Source organism: Chrysemys picta, chromosome 5 (genome assembly GCF_011386835.1).
Source record: "Chrysemys picta bellii isolate R12L10 chromosome 5, ASM1138683v2, whole genome shotgun sequence".
Lineage (NCBI taxonomy): Eukaryota > Metazoa > Chordata > Testudines > Emydidae > Chrysemys > Chrysemys picta.
In genome coordinates, this window is record NC_088795.1 from 145,003,852 (window position 1) to 145,019,863 (window position 16,012).

The 16,012-nt window shown below is 62.8% G+C and overlaps 1 protein-coding gene and 1 long non-coding RNA gene across 3 annotated transcripts; one reads left to right on the forward strand and one right to left on the reverse strand.

The window, feature by feature from the left end:
- The first annotated feature begins 1,414 nt into the window (after nucleotides 1-1,414).
- Nucleotides 1,415-7,044, forward strand: LOC135983850 (glial fibrillary acidic protein-like). The gene is made up of 4 exons (XM_065597416.1): nucleotides 1,415-1,508; nucleotides 1,573-4,139; nucleotides 5,151-5,275; nucleotides 5,880-7,044. Exons 2-4 carry the CDS (start codon nucleotides 2,580-2,582, stop codon nucleotides 5,929-5,931), a joined length of 1,737 nt encoding a protein of 578 aa, XP_065453488.1. The 5' UTR covers nucleotides 1,415-1,508; nucleotides 1,573-2,579; the 3' UTR covers nucleotides 5,932-7,044.
- A 2,558-nt stretch (nucleotides 7,045-9,602) lies between these two features.
- Nucleotides 9,603-15,436, reverse strand: LOC135983851 (uncharacterized). 2 transcript variants are annotated; one of them, XR_010601676.1, is made up of 4 exons: nucleotides 15,329-15,436; nucleotides 14,395-14,603; nucleotides 13,406-13,554; nucleotides 9,603-10,017 (listed from the first exon to the last, which is right to left on the reverse strand). It is a non-coding gene; the product is annotated as an uncharacterized LOC135983851 (long non-coding RNA). The 2 variants fall into 2 exon arrangements; XR_010601675.1 differs by lacking the exon at nucleotides 15,329-15,436 and having other exon boundaries at nucleotides 14,395-14,700.
- Nucleotides 15,437-16,012: the final 576 nt, after the last annotated feature.

Consider the following 16,012-nt stretch of genomic DNA (forward strand, 5'->3'; position numbering starts at 1 on the left):
GCAGCGGTGGGCTGGTCTCATTAGCTTGAGGGGTGGTGTCATCCGTCTACAGGGACTACTAGAATCTTTAACCAATGAAACTGCGACCCTATTTGAGAATCAGGCTGGGGAAATGTCCCAGCTGCGCCAGTTAGCTTTGCAAAACCGAATGGCTTTAGACATAATGTTAGCAGCCCAGGGAGGAACTTGCGCCCTCATAAATGAAGAATGCTGTGTTTTTGTAAATGACACCTACTCTGACACTTTTCAACGTACCAAACATCTAAGGGAAATAGCTAAGAACTACTCTTCTGGCCAGCCACCTTATGATTGGTGGGGAGCCTTATGGAATTGGCTGCCTGGATTTGGGTGGGTTAAAAAACTCTTGGTGGGTATTGTTGGGGCCATAGTAATCCTTATAATACTGTGTTGCTGTATTCAGTGTGTCCCCTCCCTCATAGACTCATGTGGGTCAGTTTATTCTTTTCCTACTTCAGCCAAGGGCCTTACTCTCTTCGAGTTGGCCCAGGCTGAAATTGCCAAGTGGCCCTTGGCTCCTTAAAATGGGGTGTAGCTTTTGGTAAATAGTTATCCCAAAGCTACAAATGGAGGAATGTTGAGTCTGAACTTTTGATGAGCTTAAACTTAACCCAGACTTGATGTCTCTGTCTGAACTTTTAATCAAAGCTCTGACCTGCGAACTACTCATGACACCCCCCCTCCCCTTAAGTAGCCATCTCCCCTTATCTCTTTCTGAATGTACATTTTAACCTGTTTTATCCTGTAAAATCTTGTTTGATTATGCATGACCATTATGATCTGTTAATCACTTTGTTTACTTCTGTGTATAAATATTGATGCTCACCCCTAATAAACTTGCCACACTTACTCTGAAGCCTTTCAAGCTAAGGATAGTGTGAGCCCGTTGATCAACGAATTGGTGTCTGGTCTCTGACAGATTGTGAGCCCCATACCAACTCCGCACGAACTCGGGTGCTGGAGAGGTGAGTGAGGACTTGCTTTTTACCTAACAGGTGTGTGTCGCTGCATGTGTGTATATCGGATATCCCTGTGTGTCCGTCCGGGTGGGTGTGTCACTGTGTGTGTGTGTCATTGTGTGTGTGTTCCCGGTGTGTGTTTAGCAGCCGCCTTGCTCCCCTTCCCCATTAGGTCCCTGCGGCTTTGAGCTTGGCGTGAAAGATGCTCCCCCCTGCGAGCCTCTCGGCCGGTACTAGCGGGACCCTTCCCCCCATGGGGACCCCAATCTCCAGCGGCCCCCGTGGGAGAAGCCCCGGGCGAGGAGTCAGGGGCAGCCGCCCGCTCCCCATGTCCAAAGGCAGCCCCCAGCCCCGCTCTGGTCAGCACCCCACCTCTCCAAACCCAGAACTGGGGCAATGTCCCGTCCCCGGGGCAGCCTGGCCCAGGCCCCCCAGCCTCGCATGGCCTCACTGGGCTCCTGCCCCACTCCTGCAACTCCCGCCCCCCCCCCCCACACACACACACAGCGCCCCCTGCCGGGACTGGGGTAGGTGGGCGCTCCCCACAGCCAGCTCCTGCCCGTCCCCACAGCGCCCCCTGCCGGGACTGGGGTAGGTGGGAGCTCCCCCCAGCCAGCTCCTGCCCTGCCCCCCACAGCGCCCCCTGCCGGGACTGGGGTAGGTGGGCGCTCCCCCCAGCCAGCTCCTGCCCTGCCCCCCACAGCGCCCCCTGCCGGGACTGGGGTAGCCGGGAGCTCCCCCCCCAGCCAGCTCCTGCCCGTCCCCACAGCGCCCCCTGCTGGGACAGGCCGGGACTGGGGTAGCTGGGAGCTTCCCCCCCCCAGCCAACTCCTGCCCCGCCCCCACAACGCCCCCTGCTGGGACAGGCCGGGACTGGGGTAGCGGGGAGCTCTCCCTCCCACCCACCCCCCGTCCTGCCTGCTCCCTGGCGCAGATCGCGTTGCCTGTGTCACACTCCGAGCAGGAGTCCCAGGGTAACAGCTGCAGCGAGACGGGCCAGTCTAGGGGGACCCCTGGGACCCCACGGGGGCCGGACATCGCACCCCAGCCTTGCTGGGCGTGCTGGGTGCAGGGGGTGTGACGAAGTGGGACTGTTCTTAATGTTTCCTCTGCATACTGTGTGGGTGCCTCAGTTTCCCCTATGCATTTCTTAAGTCTCTAGGTGGTGGGATAAAGGCCAGCGTGCATAAATCACTGACACTCTGTCTCCCTGGCAACAAATGGCCAGGGCCCCTTCCCCTCCTGCAAGGAAATAGCTAAAGGTGAACAAAGAGATCAGGTGACCTCCTGGCCCAGGAAAGGAACTCAGCAGAGAAGGAGGGGCGGGAGGGGGTTTGGGTTGGGGCTAGCTGGGGACGGGGAGTGAGGCAGATGGGGGTGTCTGGCTCTCTGAACCCCAGAATGGACCCGGCTGAGGGGTCCCATTTGCTGTACGTACAAGCTCTGTTTTAGACCATGTTCCTGTCATCTAATAAGCCTCTGTGTTACTGGCTGGCTGAGAGTCATGTCTGACTGCGAAGTGGGGGTGCAGGACCTCTGGCTCCCCCAGGACCCCGCCTGGGCGGACTCGCTGTGGGAAGCGCACGGAGGGGCATATGCTGAATGCTCCCAGGAGAGACCCAGGAGGTGAAGCCGTGTGAGCTGCTTGCCCTGAAGACGGTCTGCTCCGAGGGAGAGGAGGCTCCCCAAAGTCCTGCCTGGCTTTGTGGGGAGCAGTTCCAGAGCATCGCCCGGGGACTCCGTGACAGGGGGCACCAGAGTGGGGCGGGCGGGCCCCGGCGTGCAGCCCCTTCGCTGCCGGCTGCGCCCTCCCTCTTCTCTTCCCAGCTCCTGGGCTCCGAGAACCAGCGAACTGCTCCTGCTGCTCGCCCGCAGCGCGCTCTGATTGGCCCGGCGCGCTGGAGCGGGGCGGGGGGGGGGGGGCTATATAAAGGCAAGGGCACTGCAGCATTCTGGCATTGGTGCAGAGCCGTGGCTGGTGCTGGAGCTGCTGGCTGTGCCCCCCCCCTCCCCCCCCAGCCCCCGCTGCAGCTGCTGGCTGTGCCCCCCACCCCCAGCCCCCGCTGCAGCCTCTGCTCCCCCCCTTGCTGCAACTGCTGGCTCTGCCTCCCCCCGCTCCCCCGCCCCCCCGCCTGCAGCTGCCCTGGCAGCCAGGCCCCCTTGGCCAAGATGAGCTATGACCCCTATGGCTTCCGCAAGCCGTGGCAGGAGTACCGGAGCGTCCGCTCCACCAAGTCCACCGTCTCCTCCTCCCTGTACGCCCTGCACCGGCCGGCGCTGGCCCCTGCCAAGCGCTCGGGGTGCGTCGCCTCCCTGGAGAAGTTGGACCTGTCCCAGGTGAGTAGCCTGAACGCGGAGCTGCTGGGGCTGCGGGCCCAGGAGAAGGAGCAGCTGGTCGACCTCAACGACCGCTTCGCCACCTACGTGGAGAAGGTGCGCCGGCTGGAGCAGCACAACAAGGTGCTGCTGGTGGAGCTGGAGGCGCTGCGGCAGAAGCAGCAGGACCCCTCGCGCCTGCACCTGCTGTACCGGCAGGAGCTGCGCGGCCTGCGCGGCCTGCTGGAGACGGAGGCGGGCGAGAAGATGCGCATGGAGGCCAGCCGGGACCAGCTGCGCGACTCCTGCAGCCAGCTGAAGGAGCGCTATGAGGAGGAGGCGCGGCTGCGGCTGCAGGCCGAGGAGACGCTGCGGAAGGTGCGGGAGGAGGCCGGCCAGGCCGCGCTGGCTAACAGCGACGTGGAGGGCAGCATCGGCTCCCTGCTGGGGGAGATCTCCCTGCTCCACAAGGTCTTCGGGCAGGAGAGTGCCGAGCTGTCGGCCCAGGTGGAGGCGGCCAGTCTGCCGGTGGACGTGAGCCTGGCGGGAGCTAAGCCCGATCTGGCGGCAGCGCTGCGGGAGATCCGGGCGCAGTACGAGACGCTGGCCGGCAGGAACATGCAGGCGGCCGAAGACTGGTACCGCACCAGGTTCGCCTCGGTGGCCGAGCTAGCCAGCAAGAACAACGAGGCGGTGAGGTCCATGCGGGAGGAGACGGCCGAGTACCGGCGCCTGCTGCAGTCCCGCTCGGCCGAGGTCGAGGCCCTGCGCAGCATCATCGACTCGCTCAACAAGCAGCTGGAGAGCGTGGAGGACAGGCAGAGCAGCGAGGTGGCCACGTACCAGGTGAGGCCAGGGCCTGCAGGGCAAGCCAGGCTCCCTCGCCTGTGGAGGGCAGGCGCACGGGCCTGGAGCCAGGACTCCTGGGTTCTCCGCTTCATTTAGCCCCCCGTGGCATGGACAGAAAGCTGGGCCCAGGTCTGCCCAGTCCCCTTGCCAGGGTCCGACGCCCTCCCCACAAGCAGCAGTAGGGTGCAAACAGCCCCGGGCAGGGCTCTGCATCACTGCCTGCGCTGGGGAGCGGCTGGCACCAGGCACAAGGAGGGAGCTTGGGAAGTGCCCTCGATCCTTGGGAGAGGGCAGCTCTGGGCCAGGGGGATTGGGGACAGCGGCCGGGCCGTTTGAGGGGCACTGGGAGCAAACTGCATCCTGGGGGCAGCAAGGAGTGGGGGAAGGGAGGGGAGCGCACACTGGAGTTTCTCTCTCAATGAGCAGGGACCCTGCTGCAGCCAGTGCAGGGGGCCCTGGCCAGGCGGGACGGTCCCGCTCCCCAGCTCAGAGGGATCATGCCCCCATGGCCCCTGCGCTCGGCTCGGAGCCGCCAGGAGCCAACAGAAGTGCTGCGTCGGCTCAGACGCCCTGAGGGCATGAATGCCATGGAGGTGACTGGGCCGGGCCCCAATGGCGGCCAGATGGGCCGGGGGTCATGGGAGGCATTGGCAGGGCAATGGGTCTGTCTGGAGCCAGCTCCCTGGGCAGGGTGGGGAGCCCCAGGGTGGGGGCATTCAGAGCCTGGGGAAGCTCTGCCCCCAGCCCTGGAGCCTTTCCCACCCCTAGCGCCTCTGGCCGTAGGGCCTGGAGGCTGGGAGCTCTGCCCAGTGGGGGGCTGGGGTACCCTGGCCAGACACTGGCTGGACGGGGGAGCGATGGTGCAGGGGGCGAAGGCACTGAGACCTGGCTGGCAGTGGGGCTTGGGGCCGGGTTGTGACCCCCCGGGCTCAGACGTGGCAGGCTCAGGGCTGAGAGCGACAGCAGGGCCCAGGCGGCACTGACCGGCCAGGCCTCTCTCCCTGCCAGGAGCGCGTGGCCGACCTGGAGCAGGAGATCAGGGAGGCCAAGCAGGAGATGGCGCGGTACCTGCGTGAGTACCAGGACCTGCTCAATGTCAAGATGGCGCTGGACATCGAGATCGCCGCCTACAGGTACTGGCCCCCCAGCCCTGCCTGGCCCCCAGCTGGGCCCCTACTCCCCCAGGCTTCAGAAGGAAGCGGCTGTCCCCAGGAGGCGGGCTGCAGGGTGGGCTGTGTCAGGACTCCTGGGTTTGGTTCCCAGCCCTGCACTGCATCCCCTTCTCACCTCAGTTTCCTCCCCTGCTGGTGCTGTGGGGAGAAGGATCCCGACCCCCACTCTGAGGGGGGAGGAGCCAAGGATTACATGCTTCTGGCTGCCCTCGGGCTAACTTGCTGCAGGACACGCCAGCCCCATGTCGCCCCAACGCGAGGGCAGCGAGCTCTGCCCCACAGATCTCCCTGCTATGGACAGGGCCCCCGCGCCAGCCCCCCAGAATCACTCGGTGCCCAGGTCGCTCCCTGGGTCACAGGGGGATGCCTGCCCCCTGCTGGATGGACCTGGAGCTGCTCCGCCTGTTTGGGCCGGAGATCCCCCCGTTGTTTATCGTGCTGGGGCAGGGCTCGGAGCTCGGCCCGTCAGGCGGCTGTGGTGCCGCTCCCTGCGCTCGGGCCTGGCAGGGGACCCCTGTGTGGGCTGGGGGGCTGACCTGCGCTATCCCCTTTGGGTGTCTTACAGGAAGCTGCTGGAGGGGGAAGAGATCCGGCTGAGCTACTCATCCCCCCTGTGATCAGCGGGGGCCTGCAGCAGGAGAGCAGCCCCCAGTCACCCCCCATTCCCTGCACCCCCCTGCTGCCCTGTCCCCTTCACACCCCTCCAGTCACTCACCTGTCGCCCCCAGTGCTGAGGGAGTCGGGCAGCTGCAGGGCCGTTCCCCAGCAGTCAGGTGCGTGTGAGAGCCCCCGTCTCATTGGCTGCAGCCCCTTGGCCTCCTTGCCCCATCTCGGGGCAGGCTCCAGACCCCACGTCACCATTGCAGGGAGAGGCCAGGAGTGTCCTGGACTCCAGCCCCTCCCAGCGCTGTGCTGAGCACGGCCAGGCCCCGCTGGACAAGGCTTCCTGGGTGTGTCCTCAGGAGCCCAGCGCCTGCCCCGGGTACCTCTGGGCCCCTGCAGGGCTCCCCGGCGCTCAGGCCCTCTTGCTGCAGCCTGAGGTGGAGCTGCCTCCTACCCACGTGACGGCCCCCGGGCACCGGGAGTTGAACCACAAGCGGCATGTGCCCTCTCCGGAACCCGGAGGGCGAAACCACAAGTGACGTCCCCCCTCGGAGCTGCCCACCCCGGCCATGCCGAGGGAGAACCCAGCGGGGCGCAGGCAGCACTGCCCCCAGGCCCTGGGCTGACCCAGGCTGCACCCCCCAATGGGGGGCAGGGCTGACCAGCATGCACCCCCTGCTGTCAGGGGGCAAACAGTGCAGGGGGGGACAGCAGTGGGCAGGCAGGGGGAGCTGTACCCCATTCTCCTGGCCCTGCTGCGACACCCTGGAGCTGCCTCCCACCACTGGATGTCCCCCGCACAGATGGGGGATCCCACAGAGCCAGGAGCCAGCCCAGCCTCTCCTGCAGGGGGCACTCACCGCCACCACAGTGCCCAGACCAGCTGTCCCTGGAACATCCCCCGGGGAGCCCCCATGCAGCTGGAGGGGGTGTGGGGCTAATCAGCACAGCGCCCCCTGCAGGCAGCTCTCCTGCATCAGTCAGTGTGGGGCAGGCACAGACCCGTCACCTCTCCCAATCATTGCACCAGCCACCCTTTCAGAGCAGCGCCAGGACCGGCCTGGCACTGCCACGCTGCCTGGGCCAGCAATGGAAGCACCTCAATAAAAGCCCCATGGCATTAACCTGAGCCAGAGACTCTGTCGCTGGGGGCTGGTGAGAACCGGGGGGGATGAGCACAGCCCTGTAATGCAGCAGCTCAGGGTCACGATCCCCACAGCGTCCCCTGCTGGGAGAGGCCGGGACTGGGGTAGCTGGGAGATTCCCCCCACAGCGCCCCCTGCTGGGAGAGGCCGGGACTAGGGTAGCTGGGAGATCCCCCCACAGCCAGGGCTCCTGCCCCTCTCCCCCCCCCCACAGCACCCCCTGCTGAGAGAGGCCCGGACTAGGGCAGCTGGGAACTACCCCCACAGCCAGGGCTCCTGCCTCTCTCCCCCCCCCCCCCCCCAGCGCCCCCTGCTGGGAGAGGCCGGGACTGGGGTAGCTGGGAGATCCCCCCACAGCCAGGGCTCCTGCCCCTCTCCCTTCCCCCCCACAGCGCCCCCTGCTGGGAGAGGCCGGGACTGGGGTAGCTGGGAGATCCCCCCCCAGCGCCCCCTGCTGGGAGAGGCCGGGACTGGGGTAGCTGGGAGATCCCCCCGCCAGCCAGGGCTCCTGCCCCTCTCCCCCCCCACAGCACCCCGTGCTGGGAGAGGCCGGGACTGGGGTAGCTGGGAGATCCCCCCCCACAGCCAGGGCTCCTGCCCCGCTCCCTGCAGTGCCCCCATGAGACTCCTGCAGAGGGTGTGTTCTGGCCTGTCTGCTGTCAGTGACTTCTCTCCCCCTGGTGCCTGCAGCTGCCCGGCCAGGGCCATGGGGCCAAGGGTAGGGCCCAGCCCCAGAGACGGGCTAGAGGGAAGCGCTCTTGCCCCAGGCTGCGGCTAGTTCAGTGCTACAAGGCCATCCCCTCCCACCGGCTCCAGGGGTCCCTTCATGGCCAGCCCCTCCCTCTGGCTGGGGATAGAGCCCCCCAGATGAGGCGGGTCCATGCCCTGTGGAAGCTGCACACTCCCTCGTGCCCCCCGAGCTCTCACCTCAGTCTGCAGCACCTGCCATGGTGCCCCCACCCAGGCCTGGGCAGGGCCCTGCTGTGGCACCCCAGGCTGGGGCGAGCCGGGCATCCCCCTCACCTCCAGGTGATGCTGAGCATGGAGGCGCTCCCGTGGCACCGCTGTGCCAGGGCTGGTGGGAAGCAGGCTGGTGTAGTGCAGGGCCCCGGCTCACCCACCAGCGCCCAGAAGCGCTTGTGCTGGGAGAGGACGAGGCGCTGGTGGGCGCAGGAGATGACACGGCAGCCAGGTGGCCCCTGGGGTGGACGCTGCCAGGCTGCCTGGGCGGGAAGAGCATGGTGAGCGGGCGGGGGAGCCGTACGCCACCTGCTATGCAGCCGTGCTGAATGCTGCCACCTGGGGGGAAAGGGGGCAATATGGGGTGTGACCTCCCCCGCCAGGATATACCATGGGGGGGGAGGGGTGTGACCTGCCCCCGCCGGGATATACCATGGGGGGGGAGGGGTGTGACCTGCCCCCGCCGGGCTATACCACGGGGGGGGGGAGGGGTGTGACCTGCTCCCGCCGGGATATACCACGGGGGGAGGAGGGGTGTGACCTGCTCCCGCCAGGATATACCATGGGGGGGGGGAGGGGTGTGACCTGCCCCCGCCGGGCTATACCACGGGGGGGGAGGGATGTGACCTGCTCCCGCCGGGATATACCACAGGGGGGGGGGAGGGGTGTGACCTGCTCCCGCCGGGATATACCACACAGGAGTGACCTACACTGGCTGAGATATACCACATTGGGGGGGAGGGGGGGAATAAACTGCCCCTGCTGGGATATAGCGCCCGGGGGGTGTGATGGAATGGGAATTTTTTGTAATATTTTGTATGAATATGTGTGTGCCTCAGTTTCCCCCTGTAGTGCATGGTTGACGAGGTGGTGGGAAAAGGTTGTTACCAGCGATCCAGATGTGACTGACTAACACTTAGCCCTGTGCCCATGGAGAATCCAGGAAGCCAAGGGCCACTCCAATTGCCCAGACATTTGGGACCTGGCCACAAACGACCCAGGATGACCCCCACTCCTTAGGAGGCCGGCCAGGTGTGAGCAGCGGGAGGACAGAGGGCTGAGGAGGGGGCAGGTGGGGTGGTTCCGCGGGGGCGGCTGGAGGCAGGAGAGATGCTCCTGGATGGGGACTAAGGAGGGGTCGGGGGCTCTGGGTTGACCCCGCAGGCCCCGGCTGTAACTTTCTGCTCTCTGGTAACCAAGGACTGGCTACACGGTTCCAGCCATCTGCTAACCCCCTTCCCCCCACTGTCACCCGGCGGCTGGGAGTCCCGGCCGATCAGGGAGGTGGGGGTGCAGTGCTCCCTTTGGGGTACATGTCTCCCCACAAGGGGGCTGGGAGCTGTGGGGACTGCACACAGAACCAGGCTGGCCAGGGCCCCTGGGGGAAGTGGGACTGATTCACTGGGGCACAGGGTCTGGCCTGGGGCAGACCCAGGAACTGCCTCTGGAGGGAACAGCCAGTTTCCATGGGGCCATTCCCATTCCATCCCCATGCGACCCACAGACCTCTCCCCATGAGCTGCCCCCCGCCCCACAGCCTGGCCCATCCCTCTGCCCTTGAACCATGAGACAACACCGAGTCCAGGGCACCAGCTGTCGTTTATTGTAGGCGCTCAGGAGAGCAGATCCCAGCCGTGGCAGCTGGTGGGAAGGGGTGATGTCCGGGGGATCAAGATGGGACAGGGCTCTGGGGTCGGCAGTCCCAAATCCTAGACCCCTTGGCGGGGGGGTGTCTGGCCAGTGTTAGGGTTAGATGGGGGCAGCAGGGGCTGGGTTAAATACAGCAGATGGGGGGATGGATTGAGGGTGCCGATGTGCGGAGGCTGGAGGGTAAGGGGGCTGCAGACCCATTTCTGACAGGCCCCGTCACACCTTCTGCCAGGTGGTCCAGGGGCTCCAGGTGGAGTTCACCAAGGGGTCCTGGCAGCGGATCTGCACCCACCACACATCCCCCTCGACGCTCGTCTCCGTCACCCCCTCCAGCTGGAGGGAACCCTGAAATACAGAGAAACAGTGAGGGGGGGGGGCTTGCCGTGACCTCAGCAGGGCAGAGGGGAGATGTGACACAGGTGGGGGAGAGGAACTCTGGGAGAGGGGAGAAGAGGTCTGTGATTCTCAGCATTTAGGCCTGAAGCCAGGCTGCCCTCGGAAAAGGTGGCTGCTCCTCGGGGCTGCGGTTTGGAAAGGGAGCCATGAGGGGGTGGGGAGCACATCTGAAAGTGACAGACGTCAACTTCCTGATTCAAACAGCACTGTAGCAACATTTGTGATGCATACGCAAAATAAAGTCCAAACAGAAATATATATACTCGGCTCTTTAAAAGGGCCAAGCTGAAAACAATCATAAGCCAAATCAGTTGGAAGAGACAATTTAAAACAGAAAATGTGAATGATAATTGGGAACTGTACAAGAACATGTTAGTAGATGCCCAAAAAGCCAGGAAGAAGGCTACACTGGTTAGAAAGAGGGGAAATAAAAGCAGCTATTAAAAATAAAATAAATAATACATGGAAGAAAGGGTAAGCTGATAGCTATGAATATAAATCAGAAGCTAGGAACTGTAGAAAATTGATAAGGGAAGCAAAGGGACACAAGGAAGACGTTTTTAAAAGTATATTAGGAACAAAAGGAATACTAACAATGGTTTTTGTCCTTTACTAGACTGAAATGGTAGAATTATCAATAATAGTGTACAAAAGGCAGTAGTGTTAATAAATATTTGTTTGTTACTTGGGAAGAAGCCAGATGGCATATTCATCTCATATGATAACACTCTTTCCATTCCAACAATCACTAAGGAGGACATTGAACAGCAGCTGCTAAAGTTAGATATTTTTAAATCAGCAACTCCAGAGAACTTGAATCCAAAAGTTTGAAAAGAGCTGGTAAAGACGCATGCTAGACCATTCATGCTGATTTTTCAAAAACTCTTGGAACACTAGGGAAGTTCCAAGAAAGCTAATGATGTGCCAATATTTAAAAAGGGTAAACAGAATGACCCACACCCCTGAGCGACATAAGTTTTGTCGACATAAGTGGTAGTTTTGACATGTCCTGGGTCAGACCAATGGTCATCTAGCCCAGTATCCTGTCTTCCGACAATAGCCAGCGTCAGATGCTTCAGAGGGAACGAACAGAATAGGGTAATCATCAAATGATCCATCCCCTGCCATCCAGTCCCAGCTTCTGGCAATCAGAGGTTTAGGGACACCCAGAGCCTGGGGCTGTGTCACTGACCATCTTGGCTAACGGCCACTGATGGACCTATCCTGCATGAACTTATCTAATTCTTTTCTGAACCCAGATATACTTTTGGCCTTCACAACATCTCCTGGCAGCAAGTTCCACAGGTTAACAGTATGCTTATATTTGTTTGAAAGCCGCTGCTTATTAATTTCTTTGGGTGATCCCAGGTTCTTGTGTTATGTGAAGAAGTAAATAACATTTCCTTATTCACCATCTCTGCACCATTCACAATTTTCTAAACCTCCATCATACACCCTCCCCTCCCCCCTTAGTCATCTCTTTTCCAAGCTGAAAAGTCCCAGTCTTTTTAAGCTCTCCTCATATGGAAGCTGTTCCACACCCCTCCGCACTTTTGTTGCCCTTCTCTGTACTTTTTCCAATTCCAAAATACCCTTTTTGAGAGGAGCAACCAGAACTGCACCCAGTATTCAAGGTGTGGGAGCACCATGGGTTTACGTTATTACATTATATTATATTATGATATTTTCTGTCTCATTATCTAGCCCTTTCCTAATGATTCTATTCCGTTAGGTTTTTTGACTGCCGCTGCACATTGAGCAGTTTTCAGAGAATTATCCACAGTGACTCCAAGATCTTTCTTGAGTGGTAACAGCTCATTTAGACCCCATCATTTTGTATGCAGAGTCAGGATTATGCTTTCCAATGTGCATTACTTTGCATTTGTCAACACTGAATTTCATTGGCTACTTTGTTCTCAGTCACCCAGTTTAGCGAGATCCCTTGGTAACAATTTGCAGTCAGCTTCGGATTTAACTATCTTGAGTAGTTTTGTATCCTCTGCAAATTTTGCCACCTCGCTGTTTACCTCCTTTTCCAGATCATTTATGAATAAGACTGGCCCCAGTACAGACCCCTGGGGAACACCACTATTTACCTCTCTCGGTTCTGAAAACTGATCATTGATTCCTACCCTTTGTTTCCTGTCTTTTAACAAGTCACACATCCATGAGAGGACTATCCCTCTTATCATCAAGTGGGTGTGTTTCTAGTGGGTCCCACAGGGATCAGCCCTTGGCCCTACACTATTTAACATTTTTATCAGTGACCTAGAAGAAAACATAAAATCGTCGCTGATAAAGTTTGCAGATGGCACGAAGATGGGGGGAGTGGGAAATAACGAAGAGGACCGGGCACTGACACAGAGCAATCTGGACTGCTTCGGAAGCTGGGCACAAGCAAAACAATGTGTATTTCAATACAACCAAATGTGAAGTCCTATCTGAGAACAAAGGGTGTCAGCCATACTCACGGGTGGGGAAACAGGGACTCTGACAGGCACTAGGAGGTCATGGTGGATAATCAGCTGAACGTGAGCTCCCAGTGCAATGCTGCGGCCAAAAGAGCTAATGCCACGCTGGGCTGCGTGAACAAGGGAACACTGAGTAGCAGAGAGGTGATTTTCCCCTCTGGATTTGGCACTGGGGTGGTTGCGGCTGGAATCCGGTGCCCAGTTCTGGTGCCCACAATTCAAGAAGGATGTGGATAAATTGGAGAGGGGTCAGAGAAGAGCCACGAGAATGATCAGAGGGTTAGAAAACCTGCCCAGACTCCAGGATCTCAGTCTATTTCGCTGAACAAAGAGCAGGTTCAGTGGTGACTTGACCCCCATCTACAAGTAGTTGGGGAGCAAGTATTTAATAAGGGGCTCGTCAGTCCAGCCGAGAAAGGTCTAACCTGATCTAATGGCTGGAAGTTGAAGCTAGACAAATTCAGAGTGTTGAAAGTTTGTGCCTGATTTTCAGGACATTAGCCATGGGAACCTCTTCCCAAGGGCTGTGGTGGAGTCTCCGTCACTGATGATTTTTAAATGGGTACGGAATATTTTTCTAACCGATCTGCTCTTGCTCAGACAGGAATGAACTCAGGGAAGTCCTTTGGCCTGTGTGACGCAGGAGGTCAGACTGATGAGGACAGTGCTTTCTAATCTAGCCTTAGAATCTGTGTATTGCATGGGTGACAGGCGGAGAGAGGGTGATACAAGCAGGGGGAGTTACGGAGGGGTGGGGGTGGGTAGGGGCGTGGCTTGTTACCATGGTGCTGTGTTCGTGTGGTGACAGGCAGAGAAGGGGTGACACAAGCCTAGGCAGGACAGGTGACAGGTGGGGGGACAGTTACCGTGGTGCCGTCCCAGTGCTGGTACTCCAGCTGGTAGCGCAGGAGGAAGTAGGAGTGTGGGCTGGACCAGGAGGCTGGGGGGGCCCAGGACAGGTGCAGGCGCCCGCCCTTGCTCTGTGCAGACACGTCTTGCGGTGGGCCCGGCCTCACTGTGGGCACAGAGAGTCTAGTTAGTCATGAGGGAGGGTGGGATCAGACCGATGGGCAAGGGGAACCCCTCCACTCTCTGGGTACTCCCTCCCTTTGGCCTTTGGCGCAGGGACCCATCACCCCAAGGCTGCCTGACCCCAGCCCTGGATGGAGATGTGGGTCCTGGTACCCATGGGGGGGGGGGGTTCTGGGGCAGTAGGGGGCCCAGTACCCACACAGGGGGGCTCTGGGGCAGCGAGGGGCCTGGTACCCATGCGGGGGGAGGAGCTCTGGGGCACTGAGTGGGGGGTCCCAGTAACCATGCAGCGGGGCTCTGGGGTAGTGGGGGGCCCGGTACCCCAGGCGGGGGGGGCTCTCAGGTGCGGGGCCCGGTACCCCATGCGGGGGGGCTCTGGGGTAGTGGGGGGCCCGGTACCCCATGCGGGGGGGCTCTCAGGTGCAGGGCCCGGTACTCCATGCGGGGGGGCTCTCGGGTGCGGGGCCCGGTACCCCAGGCGGGGGGGCTCTCGGGTGCGGGGCCCGGTACCCCATGCAGGGGGGGCTCTCGGGTGCGGGGCCCGGTACCCCATGCAGGGGGGGCTCTCGGGTGCGGGGCCCGGTACCCCATGCAGGGGGGGCTCTCGGGTGCGGGGCCCGGTACCCCAGGCGGGGGGGCTCTCGGGTGCGGGGCCCGGTACCCCAGGCGGGGGGGGCTCTCGGGTGCGGGGCCCGGTACCCCATGCGGGGGGGGCTCTCGGGTGCGGGGCCCGGTACCCCATGCAGGGGGGGCTCTCGGGTGCGGGGCCCGGTACCCCATGCAGGGGGGGCTCTCAGGGGCCCGCTACCCACGCGGGACACACCGATGTCCCGGAGGAAGAGGCTGCGGGTGATGTTCACGAAGCTCTCAGCCGAGATTCCCTCCAGCGCCAGCTCCAGCGGCCTCGGCTCCTCAGCGAAGGGGCAGAAGGTCCCGTCCGCCAGGGTCACCGTGAAAGGCTGGGGCCAGTCCGGGCCCTGCAAGGCGGCGCCTCCGCCCACGTAGACCCAGGCCCCGGGGGCGCCACCGGGGCTGCGGCAGAGCACAGGCAGGTCAGGAGGGGCGTGGGGCAGGGGGTCCGGCCGGGGACAGGGGCTGGGGGGGTAGGCACAGAGGACGGAGAGTGGAGCGGGGTGAGGTCCAGCCGGGGGGCGGGATGGGGGTCAGAGAGAGGGGGCAGACGGGGGGCAGTGGGGCGGGGGAAGGGAGGGGCATGGCTGGGGCCAGGGCCAGGAGACTGGGGGGGTAGGGACGGGGGGGCAGTGGGGAAAGGGAGGGGCACTGAGGGGCGCGGGGCCGGGGGGGGTAGGGAGAGGGGGAGCAGTGGGGCGGGGGAAGGGAGGGGCATGGCAGGGAGGCGGGGCCGGGAGCCGGAGGGGGTAGGGAGAGTGGGGGCAGTGGGGGAAGGGAGGGGCACGGCGGTGCGGGGCCAGGGGGAAGGGACGGGGGGCAGTGGGGCGGGAGAAGTAGGGGTAGGGACAGAGGGGGCGGGCGGACGGACGGCAGTGGGGTGGGGCCGGGGGTCAGGGAGGTGCGGACGGGGGGGCAGTGGGGTGGTGGAAGGGAGGGGCACGGCGAGGACCGGGGCCAGGGGACTGGGGAAATAGGGACGCGGGAGGCAGTGGGGGATGGGAGGGGCACGGCGGGGGTCGGGGGGTGCGGACGGGAGGCAGCGGGGCGGGGGCAGGGAGGGGCACGGTGGGGGTGGGGCCGGGGGGCGGGGGAAGGGAGGGGCACGGCGGGGGCGGGGCACTCACCTGCGGGAGAGGCGGGCGCGGAAGGTGGCGGGGCGCAGCGCGGTCCAGGAGCAGCTCAGCTCGCCGCGGTAGGACTCCGCCTGGCAGGTCACGGCGCGGCCTGGGGGCAGGATGGGTCAGCATCGCCCGGCCCCCCAGCGACCCGCCATAGCCCGGCCCCCCTGCAAGCCCCCCCTCGCGCTCCCCGCCCCTGAGAGCCTGACCCCCCCGGGCGGTCCCCCGCCGCGCTCCTTGCCCCCCCCGACCCTGACAGCCTGACCCCCGGGCGGTCTCCCCCGCGCTCCCTGCCCCCCCCCCCCGGCTGGTGCTCCCCGCCCCTGACAGCCTGACCGCCTGGGCGGTCCCCCCGGCACTCCCTGCCCCCCCCCCCCCCGCGGCTGGTGCCCCCCGCCCCTGACAGCCTGACCCCCCGGCTGGTGCCCCCCCCGCTCTGCACCCTGGTAGCAGACAGCTCTGGGCGCTGCCCCCGCCTGTCCTGTGGGTGCGGAGCCCCAGGGGAGCTGGAGTTCCTGGCTCTCACCCCCCACCCCCGCCCTCCCATGGCAGGCACCTGGGGAGTCCTGCAGCAGGGGGTACTCCGGGTCGCTGACCACCACGTAGGTGGAGTCCAGCAGGCGAGGGCCGTGCCAGCAGGTGTAGTTGCCGGTGGCCGGCTGGTCCAGGCCCTCGAGCGTGAGGGTGCGG